Here is a 26,281-nt window from a genome sequence, read left to right as displayed (position 1 = left end):
ATTTAAACTGCTTAGCTTCATTAAAAAACTTGTCATCAATACCAAGAAAATTAGAGCTCAACAACAAGTGTAATTCTCAGAAAATCAATGAAAAGTATTGATACTTAAACGAATATTATAAATGCATTTGACTCCAATTGTGATGTAACATTTAAGGTGTATTTTATATGGGATTTAAGAAAAAAATTAAAATCCTAGATGGAGGCAATTTTTTATAATGTTAAATTCGAATAACCAGATATTAATTGGTTTTAATCGATATTCGCTACAATAAATTTTTTTTGAAACAATATGCATCACTTTAATAACAATTTTATAAAAATGTAGACGAATTATGCACTTTCAAATTCTTTTCAAAATTTTTGAAATTAAATTTTTTTCTAACAACACTGCATATTTTTAAACGTATGTCGAAACAATGATATCAAGAAATTCTTTCAAACAAATTTAATAGTTCTTACATAACAAAGACTTTTTTGGAAATAAACCTCTTAAGAATGTTTTACATGAAATTATGTTGTATTGCTATTTTGCTAAAATATCAAAAGTTCATTAAATGAGCTTAAATATCAATATTAAGATTTAAATAAAAATAAAACAAGTGAAAATAGAACGTATGAGAAAAAATTATAACACATATAATATGAACAAGATCTATAGTCATATTCATAGTCATAAATCTTCTGTAGTCATAAATCTTCTGTAGTCATTAATCTTTTATATCATTATATTCATTTTATTTTATGCTATTACTTAGAAATGACTTTTCCTAAAAGAGCTATTTTTAGTTGAAATTCCTGCGTATTTCAAACATAAATTTATTTGTTAATTTTCTTTGTATCTGAAATTACTAATTAGTTCTTAGCGGTTATATTAATTATTAGTATTAGTAATGAACGTTGGTCATTAGTTACCAAATCAAATGATCCATTGAGACCGGTTTTTACAGAAATAGTTCGTGAATTAATTTAGAAAACTCCTTACTCCAAACAAATTGCTCAGAATAAATAGTAACTGAATTGTTTACATTTAATTGTTACTTTTAGTTGCATGTTATTTTACCGAATAAGTTCAAAGTCAAAATTTCTAAGCAAAGGTAGTATAACTTTAATCACAAAGAACTAAATTTTAAGTACCACTGCTTGCAGTTTTACATAAATAGAATCAATTTAGAAAACTTTTCCTTCATACCACGTTATATTGTTTAAAAAAATATAAAAAGTAAAAATTAATAGAAAAAAGATTAAGGTAGTGGCAATTAAACTTGATGTCATCGTTTAAATTTGTGAGTTTTTTTTTTTCAAAATTATTTTTAATACTTAAGCATTTGTCACACACTTTGTAGTCAAAATTTCAAAAGAAACGTAGATTGATTCAATGTTTAGTTTCTCAGTTAATTTCTATTAATTTCTTAGTTAAAGAAATTAAAATTACCATTGCGTCTAATTCTATGTAGATAGTTTATAACGTAATTTAAGAAACTCTTCTTCACATCAAGTTGTGTTACTTAGATTTTTAAAAACTATAAATCACTAGAAAATATATTTCTTATTTATCATATTATAAAATAAGTATGAATAATCAGCATTAGTGATATTTAAAAAGCAAAATTACATTAATTCGATCATAGTTTACTCTACTATTAGTACCACTTCGTCCAGTTTCTACATAAATTATTTTTGAATAAATTTCGGTAACTCGCTCTCCCAAACTGGTCTTGTGATGCAATTTAAGGTTGACAAAAACTTCCACAATGACGCACAAGAAGTTACATCTGAGTTAATTTCAAGTGCAGAGAAATCACTTTTACTTGGTTTCCAAAGATGCGACGACACTGAAAGTGAGTTTCAAAAACAAACCGGATTTCCACCAAACTTATAGCGCCAAAATGGGCGATAGTAAAATACCTCGAGGTCTTTAAAGATTCAGGTTCAAGCAATACGAAAGCAATGGGCTCAGATGAGTTTCGAAGACACAGGCTAGTTGATCGTTGTTGTAATGGTGTTTGTTTTGGTATTGGATTTGTTGTAACTCTAATCACACTAATCACCATGTTTTGGCTAGTCTGGGTGAGTGTCTTGTAACATTTTATTGATTTATTTATAGAATTTTTTTGTTATTATTTTCTAAAAATTTAATGTAAATCATTTTCAGAGCTAAAAGAGAAAGACATGATTGAAACAGTCACTTACATTTTTTAAAAAATTATTATTATACTATTATTATTCAAAACCCATTCTCCGCGTTCCACTAACATGAACATGAAACTTAATAGCTATGTTCGGCTTTATTGGCTTTGTCAAAATCTCCTCAATTTTGTTCATTATAAAATAGTTAGTCATCAGATATTTAATCTTAAATGCTGCTAATTTTCAATACATTAATTCTCAATATTTAGTAAACAGATCAATTTTCCTGTAATCATGTAATTCAAAATCCCTTTTAATATATTTTTCTCATAATTCAAAAATCATTTTCTTGTATAAATTTGAACAAACTTTCATTAAGGTTGTAAAAGTATTTATAGGATTTTTCTTCATTAGATTTATTAGCTTAATTAATCAGAATATTTTTTTTACATTTATTATGTATAAATAAATTTACTATAATCAAATTTATTATTAAATTTATTATCGATGCTATTTGTTTTGATTTAAAAAATTCGATAAAAAGAGTTATGACCAAAATTTTACTTGTGATTTCTGTTCTGGTCAACTAACCTTATTTTCGATAAATTCAAAATATATTTCTTATGTAAGTGTTTTAAACCTCTGATGCAGAAGGATTATTACAGAGTATAGTATATGGCGTAGAAGGGTCATAGTATTAACTTCTCGTTAGAAGAATGGTTGATCTTATGAAGAATGGTTAAAAAAATTATTTTTTTCTTGATCCAGTAGTTCCCTTGTTTTCTGGATTGGGTTTAAAATTACAAAGCTAAGAAGTTGAACATTAGTAGTTCAAAATTGGATCGGTTGTTCAACTGTTATAAGATAAAATAGAACAGACATAAAAAATAGAGGTTTTTAATTAGTATTAGAAAATTAGAATAGCAATCAAATTATCTGTTAAATTAACAGTAATTGTACATTGCAAAAAATCCTGATATCGTAACAATTAATACTTTCCTGAAATTTAGTGAAAATTTTAATTTAATATAGGTTTGAGTCAGAGTCAACCTCTTGGGAAAGTCCGGAGTTGGAGTTGGATTCAAATATTTTAACGACTCCACAATTTTATGCAACACTACAAAATCACGCACAAAACTCAAAGACATATGCTGACACATTTAATATAGATAAAAATGTTTCCACTTCTTTATTTATTGCCCTTGCCGATGAATTTACGTCTATAGATTAAGTATTTCACTATTTTAGAAATTCATCACATGAAAATGAACTGAAATTAGTATGATTTAGCATGATTCTGTTGCTTTAGGCCATCTAATGATTGCCGCAATCAAGGAAGTTACTCCAATACTTGTCACTTTCAATGGAGCGTGAAAAACCTACTACCACAGTACAATTGTTCCTATATTAGTAAATTTCGTACCCATTAAAAACCCCACTAATTAACATAATACCAGTAGGACTAATTAGTAAAATTAATCAAGAATTATTGGCGTCAATAATATATGCTGATTTGTTTATGGTTCCCCTTAATGATTTTCTCTATTAAATTTTGGTTTTTAGTGCATAACTTTTTTTTTCACTTACCATTGATTTTTAATTATTTAGCTCTTAAAACAAATTTTACGATATCAACTTTAAACAAAATGAATACAAGGTTTCAGGTAACATTAAAAATATTAATTCAGTGACTTATCACCGATTCACAGGCATAATTCACGTTTGATGACTGCTCTTGTAAGTTATAATTATACATAAGAGAGCTTCCGATAAAATCATAAACAGAAACGTCAACAATTTTATTAATAACATTGGTAAATGCTAAACTGATAAGCACAAATTATTTTTGAAATATTTTTTTCGAACAGACAAATTAAATTTTTAAAATTGCTTTTTATATTCCATGCCCAAATTTTAGAACTTTAGCCAAAATGGACGAAGTTTTATGAGGTTCTACTTAGCATCCTGTGACAAAAAAAAAAAACAAGTAAACTCGAAGGAAAAAATTGAAAAAAAAAATTACTTGTCAATTTTATAAAACAGTTATTGGGAAAATATGCGTTAAAAAATTCCTTCGAATTAAAACAGAGACAAATATTACTATCGAAACTATCGAAAATGAAGAATGTCAGCTGAAAAAAATTAAAAACTTTGAAAAAAGTGGTCTTCTATATACTTCAACGTTATTTGCTATACTGTTACATTTTTCCCAGAACCCCAGGTCCTGCAGTGGACTGACTGATCGTAAAGAGACAGTTCCCAGAAGAACACCGAAGTCAAGCATCGCTGGCTGTGGTCAGTAAGCAGGTGGGTTAATACTTTAATCAGCCTGCGTAAGGACCGAGGGCGTGCGGTATAGGTCCTCGTTAAACTTTTCTACCGTAAAGTGCTCGACTTCACACGCAGATCGTCGGGCTACCAAAGCAGGGGAGCCATCCCCTTTGCAGAGGATCAAAATTGCGAGGGCATGTCTTCGGATCATCCTCAGGGATGTTTCCCAGACTGCCGCCAATAGCCCATTGTGCAGCTCTAGTGCGACTTAAATAAACCTACCAACCTACCCAGAACTACAGAAAATTTTTACTGTTTCAGAGGTATTGTAAAATAGTTGAAAACGATCAAACTCTTGTAACTTGAAGCAAAACATGATAATCAATAAAACTGGAGCATAAGGAGGGACAACTTTGATTGTTTACCATGCAAGTCATTGTTAAGTGATATATTAAATTGAACATAAACTTCGTTTTTTTAATTTCCAGTAATGTATACTCAAAATATAAAACACATTTTTATAAACTTTGGAAACTTGTAAAAATAGTTTTACTTCCATAAACTTTGGAGAAAAACTTGAGACGCCTATAGAAGCAGTTCACGCCTATAGATGTCTCAGTAATCCCCTTCCTTTGCCCGGCCCTGGTCTTTATTTCATTGGAACAAATGGATTACCTCTGTGTTACTCGTGTACAGATAGGAGAAAATGTATGCATTGATAAATACATTGCAATAAGTTCATACAATTTTAACGCATATCGTGATCATTACCTTATAGGTTTTTTCCTTTAAATTTTTCCTTAAATAGGCCTTCCCCATTATAATCGCCTTCTAGGCTTTTCAGAACAGTTCTTTTCTCCTTCTAAATTCATTTCCAAGTATCAAGAAAGAATCTTATTGCATTAAGTAGTTAAATTGTTAACTATTTTCGAATAAAAAAATATCCTTATGGATAAAAATCTTAAAAGAATTTTTTTTTTTAAAAAAAGGTGTTTGCTATACCAAAATCACCTGTTTGCAAACTAGTATATCTCGGGAACTATACCGATCAGTTTAAATTTAGAATAATAGTATAGAAGGATTTTTATAAATGCATTGGTAAAATGAATGCTTCTAAGAAACTTAGAAAAAGTATTATGAATTTCCATTAATACCTTTTATACATTTTATCAGCAACGATTTTCTTTACTTGAATTAGTAACAAAAAGCCCTTATAACAGAATGCATGTTATAATGTACAGCATAATATGTATGCTCTCTGTTCACAAAAATGTTCTCTTTTTATTGATCTCATGAGAAGCACTGAGAACAGACATTTAATTAACTTGAAAAAAAATCTATCCTCTCTTCTTTGAGGATGCGAATTTTGCCAAAAGCATTAGACTTAATCTAGCATACGCATAATCGGAATCGATGGGAAAATGCAACATAAATAAAAAGAGCGTCGTGAGTGAATAAGTACGCCCTATCACCATGTATCGAACCGGGGAAATTAATTGACAAGGAAATGCTCTAAACAATGCACCATCCCTTCATAAATTGCAAATGGTTCCCAAATCAGATTTTAAAAAAATAGTTGAAAAACCTCTAAAAAGCATCGAGATTGTGCACGATTTAAAAAGTAATTTAGATATATCACATGATTTCGAGAGGAAGTGAATCAAAAATAACGAAATACATCTCATAGGTTGCAGAGTGGTCAAAAATTATTTTTTATTTCCGAGAGTGTAAGTCAGGTGGTTGAATATCAGAAAATCATATTATTCCCTTTGCTTAAGCGATGTCGTATTTAATGGTGAAAAGTGTTTCACTCACCATATTCTACTCCTTAAAGTTTGCGCCAACTTTTATAGGAAATAATAAACATTTTTCTCTTCAAAAATTCAAAAGTTCTATCACCACGGCGTAAAACTTAAAACCTTGAAAACTTTCAAAATTTTTTCCCTAGAGAAATATATCGGAATAAGTTTAATTTAGAATATAACATTTTTTAAAACTATATTAAACAAAATTAGTTCTCTTAAAGTAAAAGCTTTAAACTGCTTGTTTTTCTTTAAGAATAATGGCATAAGGCAAAATATATTACAAGCATTCAATTGTGATAGAAGTTTATTTATTCCTATAAATAATTGCTATAGTCACGAAACTTCTCGTTGCCAATGAATATCCTTCTTAGAAAATTTCGATCCGGAAAACCACAGTTGAATTTATCAAAAAAGCATTGTATTTATTAGTTTCGTTAAAGTAAACATGCCGACCTTGATTTTAAAGACGTCGCCATTAATTTCACCAGGCACGAAGCATTTATGCTTGTTTTTCACCTTTTAACCTTTCTTGAGAAACTCACAGGGAACACCACTGGTGATTTTCTCGCTATAATTTAATAAATTAAAATGTATGTAATAAAAAAGAGGATAAATAATTCAGTTCAATCGACCATAAGACTTTCCAATCATCATTTTGAACATATCTTGTACTTGTTATTATTGTTAAACTTTAAACGGTTATCTTCCTATTGAATTCTACATAAGCTAATTTGTATTTATAGTTTCTCAATAGTCTTTTTATTTTTTAAAAAACAGTTGTTTCTGTTAATGACAATTATCAGAATGACAAGTCGTAAAATAGATTGTTTATTTTATTTTTACCTAGAAAAAAGCAAGTAAAATCAAAATGGAAACTTCAACCTAATAATGCAATCCTAAAGAAATCATTTTAACAAAATAAATTTTTCTTGATGTAAACGCCTAACAAATATTAATTTATGACTAACAACTGAACTAGATTCCAACGGTTTAGTACCGTGCGGGATAGTAGGGAAAAAATATCCTAAAAAGTCCTCAAATTGTGCCAGTTTATGTGGTGATAATTATAAGATTTGTTGTTTTAAATTATGCATTAAAATTTATAATTTATTTACTTTAAAAATATACGTTATTAATAAGGTTGGACTTGGTCCGCATTTAAAAAGTAGTTTGACAAATTAACATTAAATGCCAACAGTGAAACAAAGACATTGGAAGAATTTAGGAATTGCACATTTTGAAACAGCTATGAAAAATAATAAGTTTAAACATGTAATCATACCGAAATTTCTTAAAATATATTGCAGCATTAGTTTTACCTAAGTTTTTAGCATCAACTCAAAGTCAAAAACTTATGTCAAAACATAAATATGTAAAACTAGATGAAAATGATTTCCAGTACGTATTTTTTCATTGGATAGAAGAATCATATGGTATGAAAAATAGGCAAGACTTCTTTGGTTGTCATTAGCCTAAATTTTCCGAAAGTTATAACTGTACTGTTTATAAGTAAATTATTTATTTATCCCTAATTCAAAAGTATTAATCTGTAATTACCTGATTATAAAACTTCATTCGCTTCAAAAATATACAAATAGTAAATAACAGTTTATATGTTTCTAGAGCTTCCAAAACTTCGAAAGGACTTTTTAAAGCGCTTAAAACTTGTCAAATGTTATTTACTATTTAAATATTTTTGAAGCAAGTGAAGTTTTTTAATCAGGTAATATCTTAACACTTCAGTTTCTTGATATTTTCAATTTAATTAATTTGTAATATTTATTTATCAAGATTTCCTAGTACGTTTTTGGTTTTGATTATTAATACAAATTGTGACCTTAAAATTAAAAACCTTGTAACTTAGTAAAACAATTCATGGGCATTATATAATTCCGTAACTTTTTAATGATAAACATACCTAAATCGATACTAAATTTATTACAATCATTTTTCAAAAATATATAAATACATTAAGCAATAAATGCGTGTAAAATTGTGTCGACTCAACACAAAGTAATTAAAATAAGCATAACATTGTGAAACATTATTAGAAATTAACTGCTGTTGAATAATATCTTGGTCAAAACAATTAATTTGTTTTTATAGTATACAAAAATTAAAAGAGAATTTTAAATAGAAAAATTTTTGATGAAGTTACAAGGACTGCTGGGCAATTTTATTAGATTTAAATTTCATTAAATTAGAATCGGGCAATTTTCCGTACCGAAATCCTATTCATACAGTAAAATAATATGAAATAATTCCAAAATGTTAATAAAATATTTTTTTTATAATTTCGCTGTAACAATTTGATTATTTTTCAAGCAGATATAAATACATTAAGCAATAAATGCGTGCAAAATTGTGTCGACTCAACACAAAGTAATTAAAATAAGCATAAAATTGAGAAACATTATTAGAAATTAACTGCTGCTGAATAATATCTTGGGCAAAACAATTAATTTGTTTTTATAGTATACAAAAATTAAAAGAGAATTTTAAATAACAAAATTTTTGATGAAGTTACAAGGACTGCTGGGCAACTTCATTAGATTTAAATCACATTAAAATAGAATCGGGAAATTTTGTGTACCGAAATTGTATTCATACAGTAAAATAATATGAAATAATTCCAAAATGTTAATAAAATATTTTTTTTTTAATTTTGATGTAACAATTCGATTATTGTTAATAATTTTAGAAAAAATTATAGCTGAAATTAAGGGGGGGGGGGGTAGCGAGCCCTCAAATAACCAACTGTAAAAAATAATTGTGAATAAAATAAGTATTTTCCAAAACTAATCTAGTGTAAAAAATCAATAGCCCAATAAATTATACTAGTGGGCTCCACATCATGTTCACTGAAGCTCCCAAACCCCGGAAAATTGATGTGCAATCTTATAAGGTTTGCTTTAAAAACCTTCACTCGCTGCTAAGTTAAATCCATTTCGCTTCACTCGGTAGTAAGTTAAACCCATTTGAAATGTATCTTAGAGTAAAATCTTACAAATTTAAATCAATCATCAAAATCTTTTAAACTAATCGCTCTTCAAAAAGTTAAAAATTTCAGTCAATAATAAGTTATTGAAATAAACAAATTTAAATTGAAATAAATAATATGCAACAGAATAGCTTGTAGAAACAAAATATTTAGTATGCTTTTAAAAAACAATTACTGTTAAAGAATCATGATTTAAAAGCACAGTACAAAGATTTCAGAGCTTTGAGTTATCACTGTAAAGCTGTCAAATAAAATAACTATTAAGAAGAAAAATTTAAAAAAATAACATGCAGTAGAAACATTTGCAGGAACTAAACATTAATTATGCTTTTAAAAAGCAAAACAGCACTACTTATACTTACTTTTAAATTAATAACAATAACATTGATAAAAATTATTATTATTGAGTCTTCATAAGTGTTATTAAAACATAATATATAGAATACTTTATATAGATTATTAATAATTTAAAAAATATTTTTTGATCTTTTTCGTGATATTTTTGCTTGTTTTCTTTGTATTTTTAACTTATTTTATGCGTTCTATGTACAGTGGGCAGAAAAAAAATATCACTTTGAATAGCTTTTGTTCTAATGATCTGATTTTCATGTACTAAGTGTTCACGTACTATCTTAATGGTGCTTAGGGGTGATCTAAAATATGCTATTTATTTAGTGTTAACTAATTGCGAAATCGTACATAAAAACACACTTTCTCTGAATAAACAATATATATATATATATATATATTTGAATTCGCAACCTTCAAGATATAGGGGGTCGATGCAATCTGGCAAATATGGTCCCATTAGTCTGATCGAGGAGAGGGATCAAAAGTTCGAACCCGTTAATGTTTATTTCACCTTTTGCGTTTTTAGTCTCATTTTTGAAGCTAATTAAGCAATTAAAAAAGAATTGCACCAACTCTTAATTAAAATCCATTCACCCAAAGACAATTTCATTCATTTTTTTTTTTTTTTGTTGCTAATAACCGATTGCTAATCTTTTTTTTTCGTAAATTATAAAATGCAATGTTTCTTTTTTAGTCGTCTAAAAATTTAATCGTAATTTAGTAAAGAAATTTGAAAAAAAAGTCGTTTATTGAACGAATGTCGAGTTTTATAAAAGCCTGTTTCAGATGGAATGTGATTATACATCAGATTGTGATTATATTTAATGTGATTGTATTTTATTTTTTAGTTTGTTATCTATCGTCGTATTACCTTGGATACCGTCTTAATCTTAAAATAATAATTTTTAATTACCTGTCCACGCGTGTTTCGCAGAACTATTTTAAAACCAATTTATATAAATTTTAACATTTTTAAAAATCTTATTCTTTATGCTAACACGTATATTATTTTTTCATTAATACACTAATCAATTTTTTAATACTTTAATTTTGGTTTTTCTTTTAAATAAAATTCCCCTTTAAATTATTGTCAAGTTTTTTTTAAAAAGAAAAGCTTCCTAGCTGAGTATAAAATCTTGTTAAGAAATTTAAACAATTCTGCTGTTTAAAATTATTCGATGCGAAACAGCTGACTATTTACTGAGCATACCATTTTTTTCGAAAATTGAAGATAAATTATTGTTTTTTTATTTTTTATTGTTTCTTGTGACTTTAACATAGATTATCTAAAATAGTGTTGATGTTTTATAAGTCACTACAAGGAATATAAAGATACCGAACATCTGTTGAACACCGCTGTGGAATACGAAGTCAAAATTTTTAAGCATGTTAAAATATCGCTGTATTTTAAATGTCATCCTAACATCTTAATTGAGAAATTAATTTTTTAATTCCCTGTCCACGTGTGATTCCCAGAGCTATTCAATTAATTATTTCATTATATTTTACTCTTTGTTAATGCTACCATGTAGATTTTTTTTCCAATAATATAAACTACTTCGTTTAATTTTTATTAGTACTTGAAGGTTTTCTTTAAATTAGCACTCGTTTTAAACAATTGTTAAGTTTTTTTTTAGTCTCAGAACTATAGCTAGTTAGCTGATAAGAATTTTAAATGAATTAAGAATTTAAAATATGTGTGGAATAAACTTTGGAATCGATAAATAAAAAATGGGACATTCCATTTTCACATTCGACTTTTGAAATTTCTATTGTAAACGAAATTTTTTTAAGTCCTTAAAATATTTTACTAAGGCTATCAGTAAAATTTTTTTACTGCATTGATTTTTTTAGAAAGTAGTGAATAATTATTATTTTTTCATTCTTAGAGCCTATGCCTTAAACTTGCATAAAACTTATTTTAATATCGCGTGAAATCATTTAATATACTGTTTTGTTAAATGAATAATCCCAAGAAACTGAATCGAGAAGATAAAAAACTTCATTGATTTAAAAAATAATAGATGATAATAAAAGTAGACATGTTTTAACTAAATTTGAACTAAATTTAAAATTTATAAATTAAAAGAAACTAAAGCAAATGGTTATTTATGTAAGAATTCTCTTAAAATCTTTTCGAATTCGTATCTTTTGCAATTTTAATTCAAATTACATAAAAGTTTATAAACTTTCCTTTAATAAAAATTTTCTTCCATAATAGAATTTTAAAAGATCTCCATGTTTTTTATTCTTCATGTTTCCTCTTATAACTAGATTTTAAACAAAATTAATGTAATCTTAAACAAAATTATGTCATTGATATTCTAATTACACATCGTACTATATGTAATGCTTAAAGGTAAGGTTTGCTGCGAGTTTAGTTAAAATATCAAGATACGACCAGTTAAAAGGTAAATTTATAGATATTGGTTAAATCAGTCTGATCATTATTCTTAATAATAATAATTTTTGCATTGCAGTTCTATTTTGGGTTGACTATTGTTCAAGTTTCTAATTCCCAGCGAAGAGCTTTAGTGGATTATTCATATGTTCCTCCATCAACTTCCTCCCCCAATCGAAACACGCCATCAGAAGTTCCAGAAAGTTCCTTAAATCAGATTTCTAAACTCGCAACGGTATCCTCAAGCTTTCCAAGAGTCGATCCAACGGAAGTACTTGAAAAGAAACGAGAAATTCTAAATGGAAGGTCGTCCAGTCTCGCAAAGGGAGACTTTGCTGCAAGACCAAGAAGCAACAAGACTGGGGATATCGATGAAAGTAGAACTGCTCTCAATCGTGAAGCAGAAAGTAAGTCAATATTAGCACTAAGATATATTTAGTAAGAATGAGGGAAGAGTGAGGCAAGACTGAGTATCTCGATCGTATGGAAATTAGTTCTGTTTTCTAGCGGACAAGAGTTGAATTACACTTTACTATTCAAGAAGAAGGACTTACCGTATTAGTGTGTTGTAGTTTATTAATTCACGATTTCTTGTGTGTAAATCAGTTTGTTTTACCATGACAATTCTCTAATGTTCTCTTGCTTTTAAGCTACCATTATTTATTGCTCATTATATTTATAAAAATGTTTTTAGTCCTATTTATTATATGTTAGCTAAAGATTCATACCTGTACAAACAATAAAGATTTCATCCAATAGTAGCGCTGATGATTGGTTTATTTCAATAACCTCTGCTCTCAGTGTAAGACCAGCTACCCCTTTGATAAGAGTTTATTCTGAGCCTCCGACAGCTGCAACGCAGCGGAAGAAGAAGACAACCACATCCAACGCTGAACAAAGGCTTATGGGCTTCGAGGCAAAATTCATTGCGGACCCCTTCTTCAAAGAACAAAAGTCCTATTTTCATATTTTACTGAATTTTTTGAAGACCCTTTATAGAAAATCGTAGCTTTTATATAGATATAAGGAAATTCTTAGCAATTTCCTTTAAAAAAACTAATTATAATAAGCACTATGTTTTTTCTGGGGAGTTTTATTCAAGTCCTCAGCAGTCCTATGTCCCGGACGATTGTCCCTCTCTCTTTGAGTAATGCATTTTCACTGAAATTCTAGTGTTCTTAAATTTCCCATAGAGTTAACATGCGTACCCAGTTTTACCCCACTAGTTAAGTAAGGCCGCGTGATTTGAATTTTTTTCTAGATAAAAATCATTTATAAAAGAAAGTAATAGATCGATTTTGTTTTCAGGAATGATATATTTTATATTACTTGATCAAATCTGACAGTTTCTAGGTCAAACAGTTTAACTCCAATAGGTCAACAAATCATAGCTACCCGGTATTACCTCACTTTTCCCTATTTATTTTTACAAAAAGTCTAAGAAGAAAGTAGCAAAAGATGAAGCAACAGCAATTTTGCTAAGTAAAAATATTTTTAATTTCTGATTTTCTCTATTTAGGATATCCATGCTGTGAATCATTTTAAATACTAGTACAGGAGCGGGGGAAAAACGGAAGACATTTTTTTAATTTTATTTCATTAAAAATAAACAAAATCAAAAAAATACACATGATAATGCGAGTAGACTTTTACTGATAAATAAATTTAATTGGGTTCAAAATGGCCACCTTTAGCAGTGATTCAAAGTTGCAAACACTTATATTGAAATCAGCTCTCAATCAGCTCGCAAATCAAATCAGCTCGGGGAGAGATTTCTTGTCACTGATGAGAAGCTTTTAACCGTCCATCAAGATCACAACTCCTAGAACGTTTAGATCTAGTCAGTAGACGTTACAAGTACCACAGCAATTGTAAAACATCGCAAAAAATCCAAAAATCAGTTACGGTCTGGTGCGGATATTCCTCAAACGACATAACACTTATGGTTTTTGTGGATGAGGGTGTTAAAAATATATCAGAAAGTGTACCAGCGGGGTTTTATAGAAGCTGTTCTTCTTTCGTGGGAGGAAGGGCAAAAAGCACTTCAGCAACGAAAACTGGACGTTTTAACAAGCTCCGCACCATCTCTCGAGGCTCACAAAAGTGGTGCAATGCGCATTTTCTGGAAATGATACCTTCTGAAGAATAGCTACTTTTCTTACCAGATCTCAATTCCAAGGATTACAGTGTATGGTCCATTTTTGAGTCAACGGCATGCAATAAATCGCACAGTGGTTTGGACTCTCTAAAGCAATCACTTCGTTGTAAATGAGACAAATTAAAAGCCGCAGACTTGCGAATTATTGCTAAAAATTTCAATAAGCGTTTTCACCTCTGCATCGCTGAAAAAGATGGCCAGTTTGAAACTAATTAAATGTATGTCTTTATGAAAGTGTACGTTTATTACTATTTGTAATATTTTATTAATTTATATATTTTCAAAAAATATATTAAAAATTGCTTGTACTTTTTTTTTGCTTTACTTTGTAGAGCCCCTGAATCTAACATATTTAGAGATATATGGTAAGCAGCTTATGAGTTGTCTGATAGCAGAGTCGGTTACCATAGCGAAGTTTTTCAAGAATTTTGCTTTCTTACTTTCAGTCAAAAACATGTTAAAGGTGTTGCTCCTCCAACAACGAAAATGGAAAAGTAGCAGTTTAAGTTCATTTAAACTCAGAAAAAAGTAATAATTTTAAACTATTTTATCTTACCGTAAAGAATTATCAGGTCCTTAAAAGATACTAATAACTTAAATATTTGAAAAATTAGTAAATTTTCACTTGTAAACATTTTTAGCCATAGACACTTTTTAACCTAGATAAATATCAATAATTAAATTTAATTAACGTTTCTTATTAAATACAATCAATAATTCTCAATTTTTACAAATTTTTTTTTAACTCAGGCACTGTATAGTTGGAATAACTTTTCGAATATTTAAAAATTAGATTACAATTGCTTGTCATTTTTACAAAACTATAGCATCTTCATATTTATATTCTAAACTATTTTCATAATTAGCATAAAGAGCTTTGACTAAAGAAGATAAACAAAACCTAACAGTATAAACAGTTATAAATGTAATGAGTAATGTACTATATTTAAAACCTAACACGTATAAATATGGTTTTTTATTCGCTAAAAAGAACGACTAAATATTCTTCAAAAAACAGCTTTAACTATATCTAGCAACTAACGTTTTGTCATTTCTGTTCACTGCAATTACCTCAAAGAAGTTGCGTTAATTAAGAACTGATTTAGTTCTTTAAATAAAAAAATACAACTTTATTTATAGTTCATTTGCAAAACTTAGTACTAGAATTAACTTCTAAGAAAAAACTCGCGTTTTAACAAAATAAAAAATTTTAAAAAAAAATAGTTTTTTTGGCATATGTTAGCATAAATCTATATATATAAAAGAAAGTCGTGTTAGTTACTTCACTTATAACTCAAGAACGGCTGAACCGATTTAGCTGAAAATTGGCAGGGAGGTAGTTTAGAGCCAGGAGAAGGACATAGGATACTTTTTATCCCGTGCGATAAACCGTTCCAGCGATATCAGTGAAAGTCGAAATGGAATTTTCTGATTGGTTAAAAGCTAGCCATTGTTTTAAATTTTGCTATAAACGATTCAATTTTCAAATATCTTGAAGATAACAACAGTGATATTTTCTATCTTATAACTCTATTCATTTAGAAAAGTAAATTAAAGTAAATTGCATATACTTTAATTTTTAATTCGCGCTTTTCTTTATGTCAGGTGAGCACAAGCAAGTAAAATCAACGAGAATAGATTTCTTAATTGTTGGTCGTATCACGGATTCAGTACTGTGAAAACTGTTTAATAAATATAAAGACAAAAGCAAATTTCATTCAAATTGCACGTTTTCAGAAATATTTATATTTAGTACGTAATTTTAGGTTAGCAAAATTAAATATACTTTTCGAAGATTTCAGTGCTGTGACAGTTGTCATTTGAAAACTATTAGTTTGTTTGTTTATTTATGCAAAGTTTTCGAATTCATCCATTTTATTTCTTTCATTTATAAAATTGATTTTTGTTTTAAATCTTATAATTTTCATATTTCTTATTCATCTCATTTTTATTGCTCTTTTTATTATTTAAAATATGTATGTGATATTTCGATTTAGCAAATTTGCGACCACTGCCAACTTTTACATTTCTTTTTCGTTGTCAGAAAGAATATTTGCAAAAATATGCCGCCTAAGCAAATCGCTCTTAGTCGGTCGACATCTCAAGCGCGCAAAAAGAGAACTACCCGTGTTTCAGAAACATCGGAGCAACGGGAAAAAGACTTGAAACTAATCGAGAACAGAATGCTTTTGCCCGTTCCTTAGAAACGTCTGAGCAACAGGAAAGAAGACTGTCAACAAATCAACTACGAACTACACAAGCCCGTTCGTCGGAAACATCAGAGCAACGGGAAGCAAGAATGAAAACCGACCGAGAACGCATTTCGCTATTCAGACGCTGCCAATACTCTGATTTGAATTTCAGTGCATTTCACTATGATCCGACAACAAACTATAGTCTTCCCCCAAGTGTCATCATCGGAGAAATATATCAATTATGTATGTTTTGTAATGCTCTCAAATTTAAAAATGAAACAGCTGAAATTTGCTGTTCTAGAAGCATACAGAAACTACAAGATTTTACGTCGCCTGCCGAGACATTATCAAGCTTCGTATCAGGTCAAACAAACCAATCGAAACATTTTTTGGCGCATATACGCCGGTACAATTCGTGTTTCTAAATGACTTTATTCGGTGCTACACGTATCCTGAACGAGAATTACATCCCAACATTCAAAGTGCAAGGCCAAATTTATCATCGTGCAAGGATCACTTCTTTCAATGCCTAACGCAGATCATAAATTTCTACAAATTTATTTCATGGATAACACAAATGATCAAGTCAATCAACGTTGTCAGGTAAACAATGGCACTAAACGAAAAATTGTTACCGTATTACAAAAATTTTTCGATCAACATAATCAGTTAATTAGGCTGTTCACAATTGCCCTAGACTAAATGTCATCCGATATTTACAAAGTTGTTATTAGAGCTGAAAAAACACCTGTAGGCCACCACAAAGAAAAATACAATGCGCCAACATTGGATGAAGTGGCTATTGTTATAGTTGGCGAAGAATTTACCTCCCGCGATACAGTTCTTCATCGCAGAAATCGTGACGTTCAAAGAGTTCTCAGAAACGTATCGATCATATGATGCATTGCAATATCCTATTTTATTTTGGTGAGGAGAGGAGGGATATTATTTTAACATAAAATTAAGAAGTCCGCAAACAGGCGAGAAAACCAATAAGAAAGCAAGTGCAATAAGTTTTTATGCATATAGATTAATGATTGCCAAAACTCTGATAATCATACTTTAAAATGTCGACAATTAGTTCATCAATACATTGTCGATATGTATGCGAAAATTGAAACTGAACGCCTACTGTATATTAAATTAAATCAAACCAAATTACGTTCAGAAGAATGCATTCATTTACGGGATGCAATAATTAATGATGGTAACGTTAATCCTAATGATGTGGGGAAAATGATTATATTGCCGACTACATTTGCAGGGAGAAAAACTTGGACTCCCTGCAAATGTAGTATTCATACATGTCTGAGTATTCATACATGTGCCTTGGACTCCAAGGCACATGTATGAATACTCACAGGATGCAATGACATATGTTCTCGCATATGGGCTCCTAGATTTATTTATTACATTTACGTGCAATTCTGCTTGGGTTGAAATTAGAGATATTTTGTTACCAGGACAATCATCATCGGATCGTCATGATATTACAGCACGTGTGTTCAAACAAAAATGATAATCTTTACTTGATTTCATTGTGAAGCGTCATGTTTTTAGAGAGACACGGTGTTGGGTGTACTCTATTGAATGGCAAAAACGAGGATTGCCTCAGGCACACATTCTAATTTGGCTTATTGAAAAAAAACCACCTTCTAAAACTGATCAGATATCAGCAGAAATTCTTGATGTCACCATAGATCCAGTCTTATTTCAGATCATTGTCCAAAATATGTTTCATGCTCCGTGTGCATCACCATACATGTCTGTTTGAAAATGCACTAATGATATCCTAGAGAATTAACTGCTTTTTTTCACCATTAAATAAAATTTGCATTTCAAATCATAATCGCAAATGTCATTTACACACTTAAATACAAAATTCAAATTCAAATTGAAAGCGTTGCAACGCACGCAGGGTACAGCTAGTAAATTGATAAAGTACCAGTTATGGTTATAGGTATTGAAAGATGATTATATCACAAATTATGCGGTTCTTAATTTTTTTGATTATGATAGATACTTTGAATAGTTTAATTTTATTTTTAAAACAACATTTAAACAAGCAACCATGAATTGATTTTAAACAATCAATTTTCAATCCCACTGATTTAAAAAAAATTCTTATGAAATGTTGTCTAAACCTTTTTCTACCACTGTAGACAAATTGTGTCTAAGTATCAAGTCTTAATTGTAGCTGTAACTGCAACTTTTTGCCAACAAATCGATTTGTTATCATACAAAGACAGATTCATATTATATATAAAGATTTAAGGTATTTTAATACCCTATTTGTGTGTATGAAATTAACATTCAATGTTTTTAAATTATTACTAGAAAAACCAAATGATGAGGAAGATGTTTCACAAAGATCTCCATCTTCACCAAACGAAAAAAATGAAGATAAATCAATAGAGAAGAATCATCGAAATACAACAGGAATACAACACGATGAAAGAAGAAATATAAGTTCAAGTTCAAAAAGCAGAATTATCCCAACAGAAGTTAATAATTCAGAATTTGCCAATGAAAGTTAGTAAACATTTAATTTAAAACAAGTTGACTTATATTTATTTTTTACACTAATATTATTTACTGGTTATAAGTTGTGACATAATTGTTATGGTTAATATTGTTGGTTGTTACCAAAATAATTATTTCTATAAATATTATACGCAAGCTTTTATCAATGTAATGGTTATGTTAATATTACGTGTTTGTTATTATCAATACAACTGTTACAGCTAATATTGTATGCAGGTAGTTACCGAAATAATATTTATTTCACAGAGAAAAAAATTCTGTTAAAATTACCGTACAATGGTAATAACATTTTTGGTAAGAAAAAGCATAATTCTGGTTTATGAAGCCCACAATAATCGGAATTTAAACCATTGATTTGGTAATTTTTCCGTTCATATGGTAGCAGAAATTTCGCTGTACTTCGCTGTCATTTACTAAATTTTACCACATATTATAAAACTATATTTTATTGTAAATTTTACCAAAATCATTACAAAAAGCGCTTTGGTAGAAATTACTGGAGCTTTTGGGTGTTCTCATAAAGCCTGAAACACGATAAATTTTACCATGTTGATAGTTTTGATCATACTTTTTTTCTCAGTGTACTAATATTATATGTTGGTTATTTCTTATAATGGTTTATCATATAGGGATAATTTTTATGGTTATATCTCTTATTATGCGCTGGTAATTACTAATATAATGGTTATGCATGAATATAATAATATATTCCTGTTATTAGTATTAAATTGGTTACATATGAATAATATTATATTCTAGTTATTACTAATATAATGGCTACAGCTGGTATTGCATGATTATGGTATGCTGGTATTGCAGCTGGTATTGCTGGTATAATGTTATTGTAATGTAATGTTGATGGATTAGAGTGCTTCAAAACTGGCATCTTTTCTCAATTTTAATTATACAAATTATACTAATAAAGTTAATTTAAAACATAAAAATACTTTTTCCGTCTAAAAACACATACTCAGATTACATGTTCTAACTAAGGAAATGACAATTTATTTTACACTTTTATGCAAAATTTCATATTTAGAAACTAAAATTAAAATTACGACAACAATGCAATAAGTGCTTGCAATAACTTTTATTCAAACAACTTACTCCTTAAAATTTAAACCAGGTTTAATGATATCGTATATCAACACAAGGTTCAGAAGAATAACATATTTTTTAATCAGATTATTGCAAGTTATAATTTAATAAAATTCTTTGTTTTAAATAAATCATGTTGTTTTTAGTGAATCGTGCTGTTTTGAATGAAAATTATTTCTTTAATTTGTAATATAAGTACTCTACTATCGTATTGTTAGACTTTTTACAAAAATAAAATAAAGTTTTATTTTATGTTGTGAAATTGTATTGAAAAGAAATTTATATTATTATAAAGCATACATTTTATGCCTTTAATGCGACTGCAAAAAATAAAATAATAATGGTTTTTCAAAATTTTCCTTTATTTTTCTTTGAAAAATATATTATATTACTTATATTTACTTAAATAAAAACATATCTTTAAAAAAATTATGCAGCAAATTTAATAGCAATTAATAACTTTATTTTAATCCAAAACAGAAATTTCTGCAACTCCTACTTCGGTAATCAAATTTGAAAAAAAATTTAACGGAATTATTTAAAACTTAAAATAAGTCCATGAATAATTTGCTGTATCATCGTAAAAAGAATTTATTAATTTATAAAAATAAATATTTGTTTACAAATGATCCACCAATTCTCCGATTCTCTCATTTATTTTCTAAAAAAAACTAATCGCTGATTAGTTTTTTTTTTCCCATCTTGTTCTTTTTCCCGTAACTGAAACAGCTATGCCGTGAATAATTCAAAGTAATGGTTGTTCTATCATAATTCATATTTTTATATAATATTGGAATAATTCTAATCATATCTTCTTTTTCCTAGGATAACATAGATTTGTAAACAAATTTCGAAACTTAGTTGCATTTAGTTATGCAATGATCGGAAATAAAGATAAATAAATAAAAACTCCTCTGTTTATAAGAAATGAGGTTATCGTCGGATAAAAATTTGATGAACTTTGGAAAACATAGGATGTTTGAAATTTAATTCAAGACAAAAAAATTTTTCATTTCAAATTCTGAAAATAAAATCCGTTGAAAATCTGTTGTTCCTTAGATGAAACTGTAAAAATGATAAATACAATGGGGCCAAAATAATAACTCTACAGAGTATAGCTTCAAGAATATGTACTACGAGAAAAATATCTCAAATATTAAATTTTTTTTGCTTTCTCACCAAATTAAAGAAATTAATTAATAATCATTTACCTTCAAAGTTTTCAAGTCGTCGTTTAAAATATGTGGTATGGAGATATTCTTGTATAAAGTTTCCAGTAGTTTAATTCCAAACATCCTAATTGAACATCTCAGAGCAAAGAAATTCGACAGGCTGCCACAAACGCTGAGAAAATTTTACCACATTTATTTAAATGAGTTTTTTTTTCTTTCAAATATGACGAATCAATGTAATTTTTTTTCCGTCTTACTTAAAGAAATTATAGGAATTTAATTACTGACGAACACTAACCAACAATAATGGAAGAAACGCTTTCAGTTTTTGACATTTTTGTTAAATTTCTTAGGAAATATTTAAAGGATTATTTTGTAACAATGGAGGTGCTTAGTTCATCTGATTTTTCATAAGATTTAAAGCTTTTAGAGGTTTGGAAGATCTACAATAAAGTACGAAAAAAATCCCTTAAAAATTTCTTAGGAAATATTTAAAGGATTATTTTGTAACTTTGGAGGTGCTTAGTTCATCTGATTTTTCATAAGATTTAAAGCTTTTAGAGGTTTGGAAGATCTACAATAAAGTGCGAAAAAAAACAAGGACCTTTGAACACCCTATGCGAAAAAATCAAGCAAAAAAGACTTGTAACCTGTATCGATTACTTTAGTTGTTATTTTTAATAACTGCAAAAATTTTCGTAATCCTAGAATAAATATTTATGAAGAAATGGACATTTTTATAAAAGATTTATTTTTTCGGATTGCGTGTTTTTGCTATAACTTCATAGATATTCAAAAGAATTAAACAAAATTTGTAGAGACATTTAAAATTAATTACGAAATTGTTGTTTTAAAATTTTAAAGAAATTCGTAAAAAACTGCGCCAGATATGAGTATTTAAATTAGTTCCTTTATACTGTGCATGAGTATAAGAAATTTAAAGTTTTTTCAGAATTTTGCAGGGAATCGTATTTGGCAACTAATGATAAAAGCTCTGTTTGAACATGTTAAGAAGTTTCAAGCAATTTCTAAGTAGTTTCGAACTTTTTAAAGGAAAACTCAACACGATAATGGGTTATCCATAGATTTCCTCTTGTACTATTAAACAAGATTTATTAAAAATAAGACCAGCATTGTGGGGATCACCCCCCATAAATGTATGTTTTCTTTTGAATGTTTTCTTTCTCTATACCATCGAAGTTTAATTTCCAGGCGATCATCGTAAGGTATTATTGTTGTTAAATTCTGTCTTATGATACAAAATAAAATATTTGAAAAATCCCTGATCGTTTTGAGCTTTCTTTTGAAAATTAAAAAAACAACTTGGAAAATTGTTTGAAACTTTTTAAAATTTTAAGATACTCAAATCAAATTGTTTATATTAGTAGCCAAATACGATTCTCTCATACTGATGAATAAAACTGACCAGATTATTTCAAATAATGATTATTTATTACAGTGATAGAAAAATATTAAAGGTAAAATGAACTTCATTTTATAGAAATATTACTACTAAATTATAACTGAAGCATAAATTATTTGCAGAGCAAAAATAAAAATTAAGCCACTAATATTTATTAGTATCACTAATAAAAGAATAATTTTACTGAGAAAAAAAAACTTAATAATTGAAAAAAAGTTATTTTTTTAGCTTTATAAGTCATTTCGAAAAAAAGGCTTTTCACTTAAGCATTTATACGAACTATTTTCTATGGATTTCTAAAGATTAAACTATAAAAATAAAAAGACGGTATCACAATGTAATTATTATCTTTTAATTTAATTTAAAGCTATTGCTACATTAGATATTCATTTACTGTAATCATAATTTAAAACAGATATTTATGTAAAATTATATTTGCGGGAAATGTAATGAAATATTTTGTCAAAACTCATAAAAAATATGTAATGATTGTTTTTATTTTTCAGAAACAACGCATCTTAATCAAAGTGGTAGCACGCGTGAGGAAATTCCTCCCATTACTGTTGTGAATTCCAGACTCCCCGAGGACGATTTAGCATCCAGAAATCCAAATTTCGAAAATAGGAGAGAACTTCTTCCAGGCAATAATAATAGAGACAGAGGATTCGATGATCGGGCTGATTCGGTACGTGATAATGATCGAAGCGAAGATGATAAAATGCCTAAAGGAGATAGTCGAGTTATACGACCTCCATCTCAGGAGGACGTAAGACTGAGAGACAGAGACAGTGATAGAGATGACAGATACAGAAATTTAAATACGAGACGACGATGGGATGTTGACAAATATGATGATAGGGAAGATAGATATCGGGATAGAATACCCTATGATGATAGACACGTGGAAGACAGGAAAAGAGAAGATGATAGCTATGGACCAACAAGAGATAACAGAAATCGTGATAGAATAGTTGAGGAAGATAGGAGTGTAGATGATCGACGTGATCGGCGCAGAGGAGACGAAGGAAAGTACGACGATAAATCCTTTGAAGATAGATATCGAGATAGAATAACTGTTCAAAGATATCCAGATAAGAAAGAAGAAGACAGTGACCGTTATGATGATCGAGATAGAAGAATTAACAGAGATCGTTCTAGAGTATCTTCCGATGATGAATACTTTGAGAAATATCCAAATGAAGAGAGGAAGAGCAGAGATGATTTTCAAGATAGGCGAGTAAGAGAACATAGGTATCAAGACAGACAGACAGATGAAAAAAGACGGCTGTATCGTGATGAAGAAAGAAGTAGAGATGTTGCTGAAAGGTTTGATGAAAGATATCCAACAGAAAGAGGTAATGATAAAATACCAGAAAGCAGATATCGAGATGAATCTAGAAGAAGATATGATGATGACAGAGTTGAGGACTATGATAGGAGAAAATTGACTAAAGATGATGAATATCGCTACAGAGATAGATTTAGAGATGATGTTGTCCAACCTAGTCGCACACGCAGCAGAACAGATGATAGATATAATTATCGAGATGAAGCTGTAGATTCTTCCAGATACGATTCTAAAGAAGATCATTATCGCCCTGAAACTCGAGGCTCCGGCAGAGATTCAATACAGAGCAGTAGAACTGATTATGGCCCGACTCTTGAGGGAATAAAATATACGCGGCAAACTGAAAGCACAATAAACGATCGCCGGTATCTCAGTAGTGGCTCAAGATCTTATGTAGAAGATGATACATCAGATTTGAAAAGAGATGTGGGTATTGAAAATCGTGACAGGAAAATTTTTAAAGATGATGATTTAGATAAATTTCCTCGCCTTGATGGTAGAGATAGAATCGCTCCTACAAGAGTAAAAGATGATAGGTATATAACTCGAGAACCTGATGAAGACGCATATGCGTATGAAAGAAGAGTAGATGGATCTTATCAGAATAACAGGCGTCCCACTATAATAGATACAAAATACCAAGATGATGATGACCGATCTAGAAGAACACCAACTTCCACCAGAATAGAAAGTTCTAGGATATCTCCAAGTGGCAGAAGAGAATATTATGCAAGTGATGAAATTAAGCAACCATCAAAACTAGGAAACGATGAAATATCTTTAGAACGTAGATCATATTCACCTGAGGATGATGAATACAGACTTAGCAATGCAAATTCACGATCAAGACCAAATCAGCCTATCAGTACTCCATACGACGATAGAAGACGCGATTATCGTTCAGATGATCCAAATAAAAAATATACCGATGATGATGACTATGAGCGAAGCAGGCGCACTAATGTGCGAAGTAGGGATTCTACTCTAAGGGATGATGGTGTTAGATATGACAAAGACGGAAACAAAGAAGATCGGTATCGAGATGCTTCAAGTAGAGATAGATTCGACAGGGATGGACCTATAAATAGGGACGAACGCAGAGACAGAGATGGACCTATAAATAGGAACGAACGCAACAGAGAACAAGATGAATATAATCGAAAGAGAGATAAATTTGAAGATCCTAAATATGAAGATGACAGATATGATAGAAATCGAGATAGATATGATGACCGATATGAAGAAGACAGATACGATCGAAACAGAGATAGATATGATTACAGATATGCGGAAGATAGGTACGATCGAAACAGAGATAGATTTGTCGAGGACAGGCATGGAGAGGAACGGTATGACCGTACTAGAGATAGATATGATGAAAGCAGATATGATCGTGACAGAGATCGATATGATGATGGTGCTGAATATAAAGAGAGCAGTTTAGATAGAAATAGGAGTAAATATAATGATGACAGGTATGGGGATAGATATGACAACCCATCTGAACTAAAACCAAGTGATACATTACCAATACGAGAGGATAGAGATGGATCTCGTGACTTTTCTGGGACACGATTACGGAATACTTCACCACCCCGATCTGATGAACGAAAAGAAGGCTTTCTACCTCCATCAGATGGCTCCAAGAGACCTTTTCATTCAGATGTGGATGATCGAGGATTGAGCTCAAAGGATACAAGATTACGAGAGTCTTCTTTCTCATCCATCTCTGATTATGACGCAGATCGACCTCTTAGCGCAAAAGACGTTATCGATGCAGCACTTCGACAGGCAGAGAGCACTGATCTTGTCCCCAAAAAAGTTTTTTATCCCGTTTTCGATCCAAGAATCTCTAATCTCACTTCATCAGACATAATTAGGCCCAGTGAAAGGAGGGGTATTACAATAAATTCGAGAAGACGACGAAAGCGTAAGACATATGTTGATTAAATGAAATGCAATAATAAAAAGCAAAAATTGCTTCTTTTGCTGTATATTAAGGTTTATACTTTGTTACTTAATAAAACAATATATTCTTAAGTCAATAGTTAAACTCATTCCAAGTTTAATCACTACAGAGATGCTACGAGAAATGTTAAATAATTTCTCAAGATTTAACTTTATCCTTTCATATACTTCTAATATTAAAACAAATCCGTTAAAGGACTTCATTAATTTTGCAATAAGAATTGTATTTCAAACGTTCTTTGACGATAATTATGTTTTCCTTTATAATATCATACTGGTGTAATTATCTTGTAATTTTTTCCATGTTAAGAAATATTGTTTTCATTGTGTATAATACATTAATCGCAAATGTGCGCTTTGTCTTAGTGTCATGAACTGTATAAAAGTTTTTCCTGTAATAAATATAAATAAAACACA

The 26,281-nt window shown here is 29.4% G+C and overlaps 1 protein-coding gene across 1 annotated transcript; it reads left to right on the top strand.

Annotated features, from left to right (window-relative positions):
• Positions 1-1,726: 1,726 nt before the first annotated feature.
• On the top strand, positions 1,727-26,281 carry LOC107450637 (uncharacterized). Its single transcript, XM_016066473.4, has 4 exons — positions 1,727-2,069; positions 12,038-12,365; positions 18,649-18,843; positions 23,055-26,281. The coding sequence occupies exons 1-4, from the start codon at positions 1,950-1,952 to the stop codon at positions 25,844-25,846; spliced, it is 3,435 nt and encodes a 1,144-aa protein (XP_015921959.1). The 5' UTR covers positions 1,727-1,949; the 3' UTR covers positions 25,847-26,281.

The sequence above is a fragment of the Parasteatoda tepidariorum genome, chromosome 7 (assembly GCF_982258835.1).
Source record: "Parasteatoda tepidariorum strain Cologne lab strain chromosome 7, Ptep-v5.0, whole genome shotgun sequence".
Classification (NCBI taxonomy): domain Eukaryota; kingdom Metazoa; phylum Arthropoda; class Arachnida; order Araneae; family Theridiidae; genus Parasteatoda; species Parasteatoda tepidariorum.
This window is presented reverse-complemented; position numbering and strand designations above follow the sequence as displayed.

Coding starts and splice junctions, on each gene's coding strand:
- LOC107450637 (XM_016066473.4), top strand. CDS start 1,950: ATGGGCTCAGATGAGTTTCGAAGACACAGGCTAGTTGATCGTTGTTGT. Junction 2,070..12,037: donor CCATGTTTTGGCTAGTCTGG/GTGAGTGTCTTG, acceptor TTTGCATTGCAG/TTCTATTTTGGGTTGACTAT. Junction 18,844..23,054: donor TTCAGAATTTGCCAATGAAA/GTTAGTAAACAT, acceptor TTTATTTTTCAG/AAACAACGCATCTTAATCAA.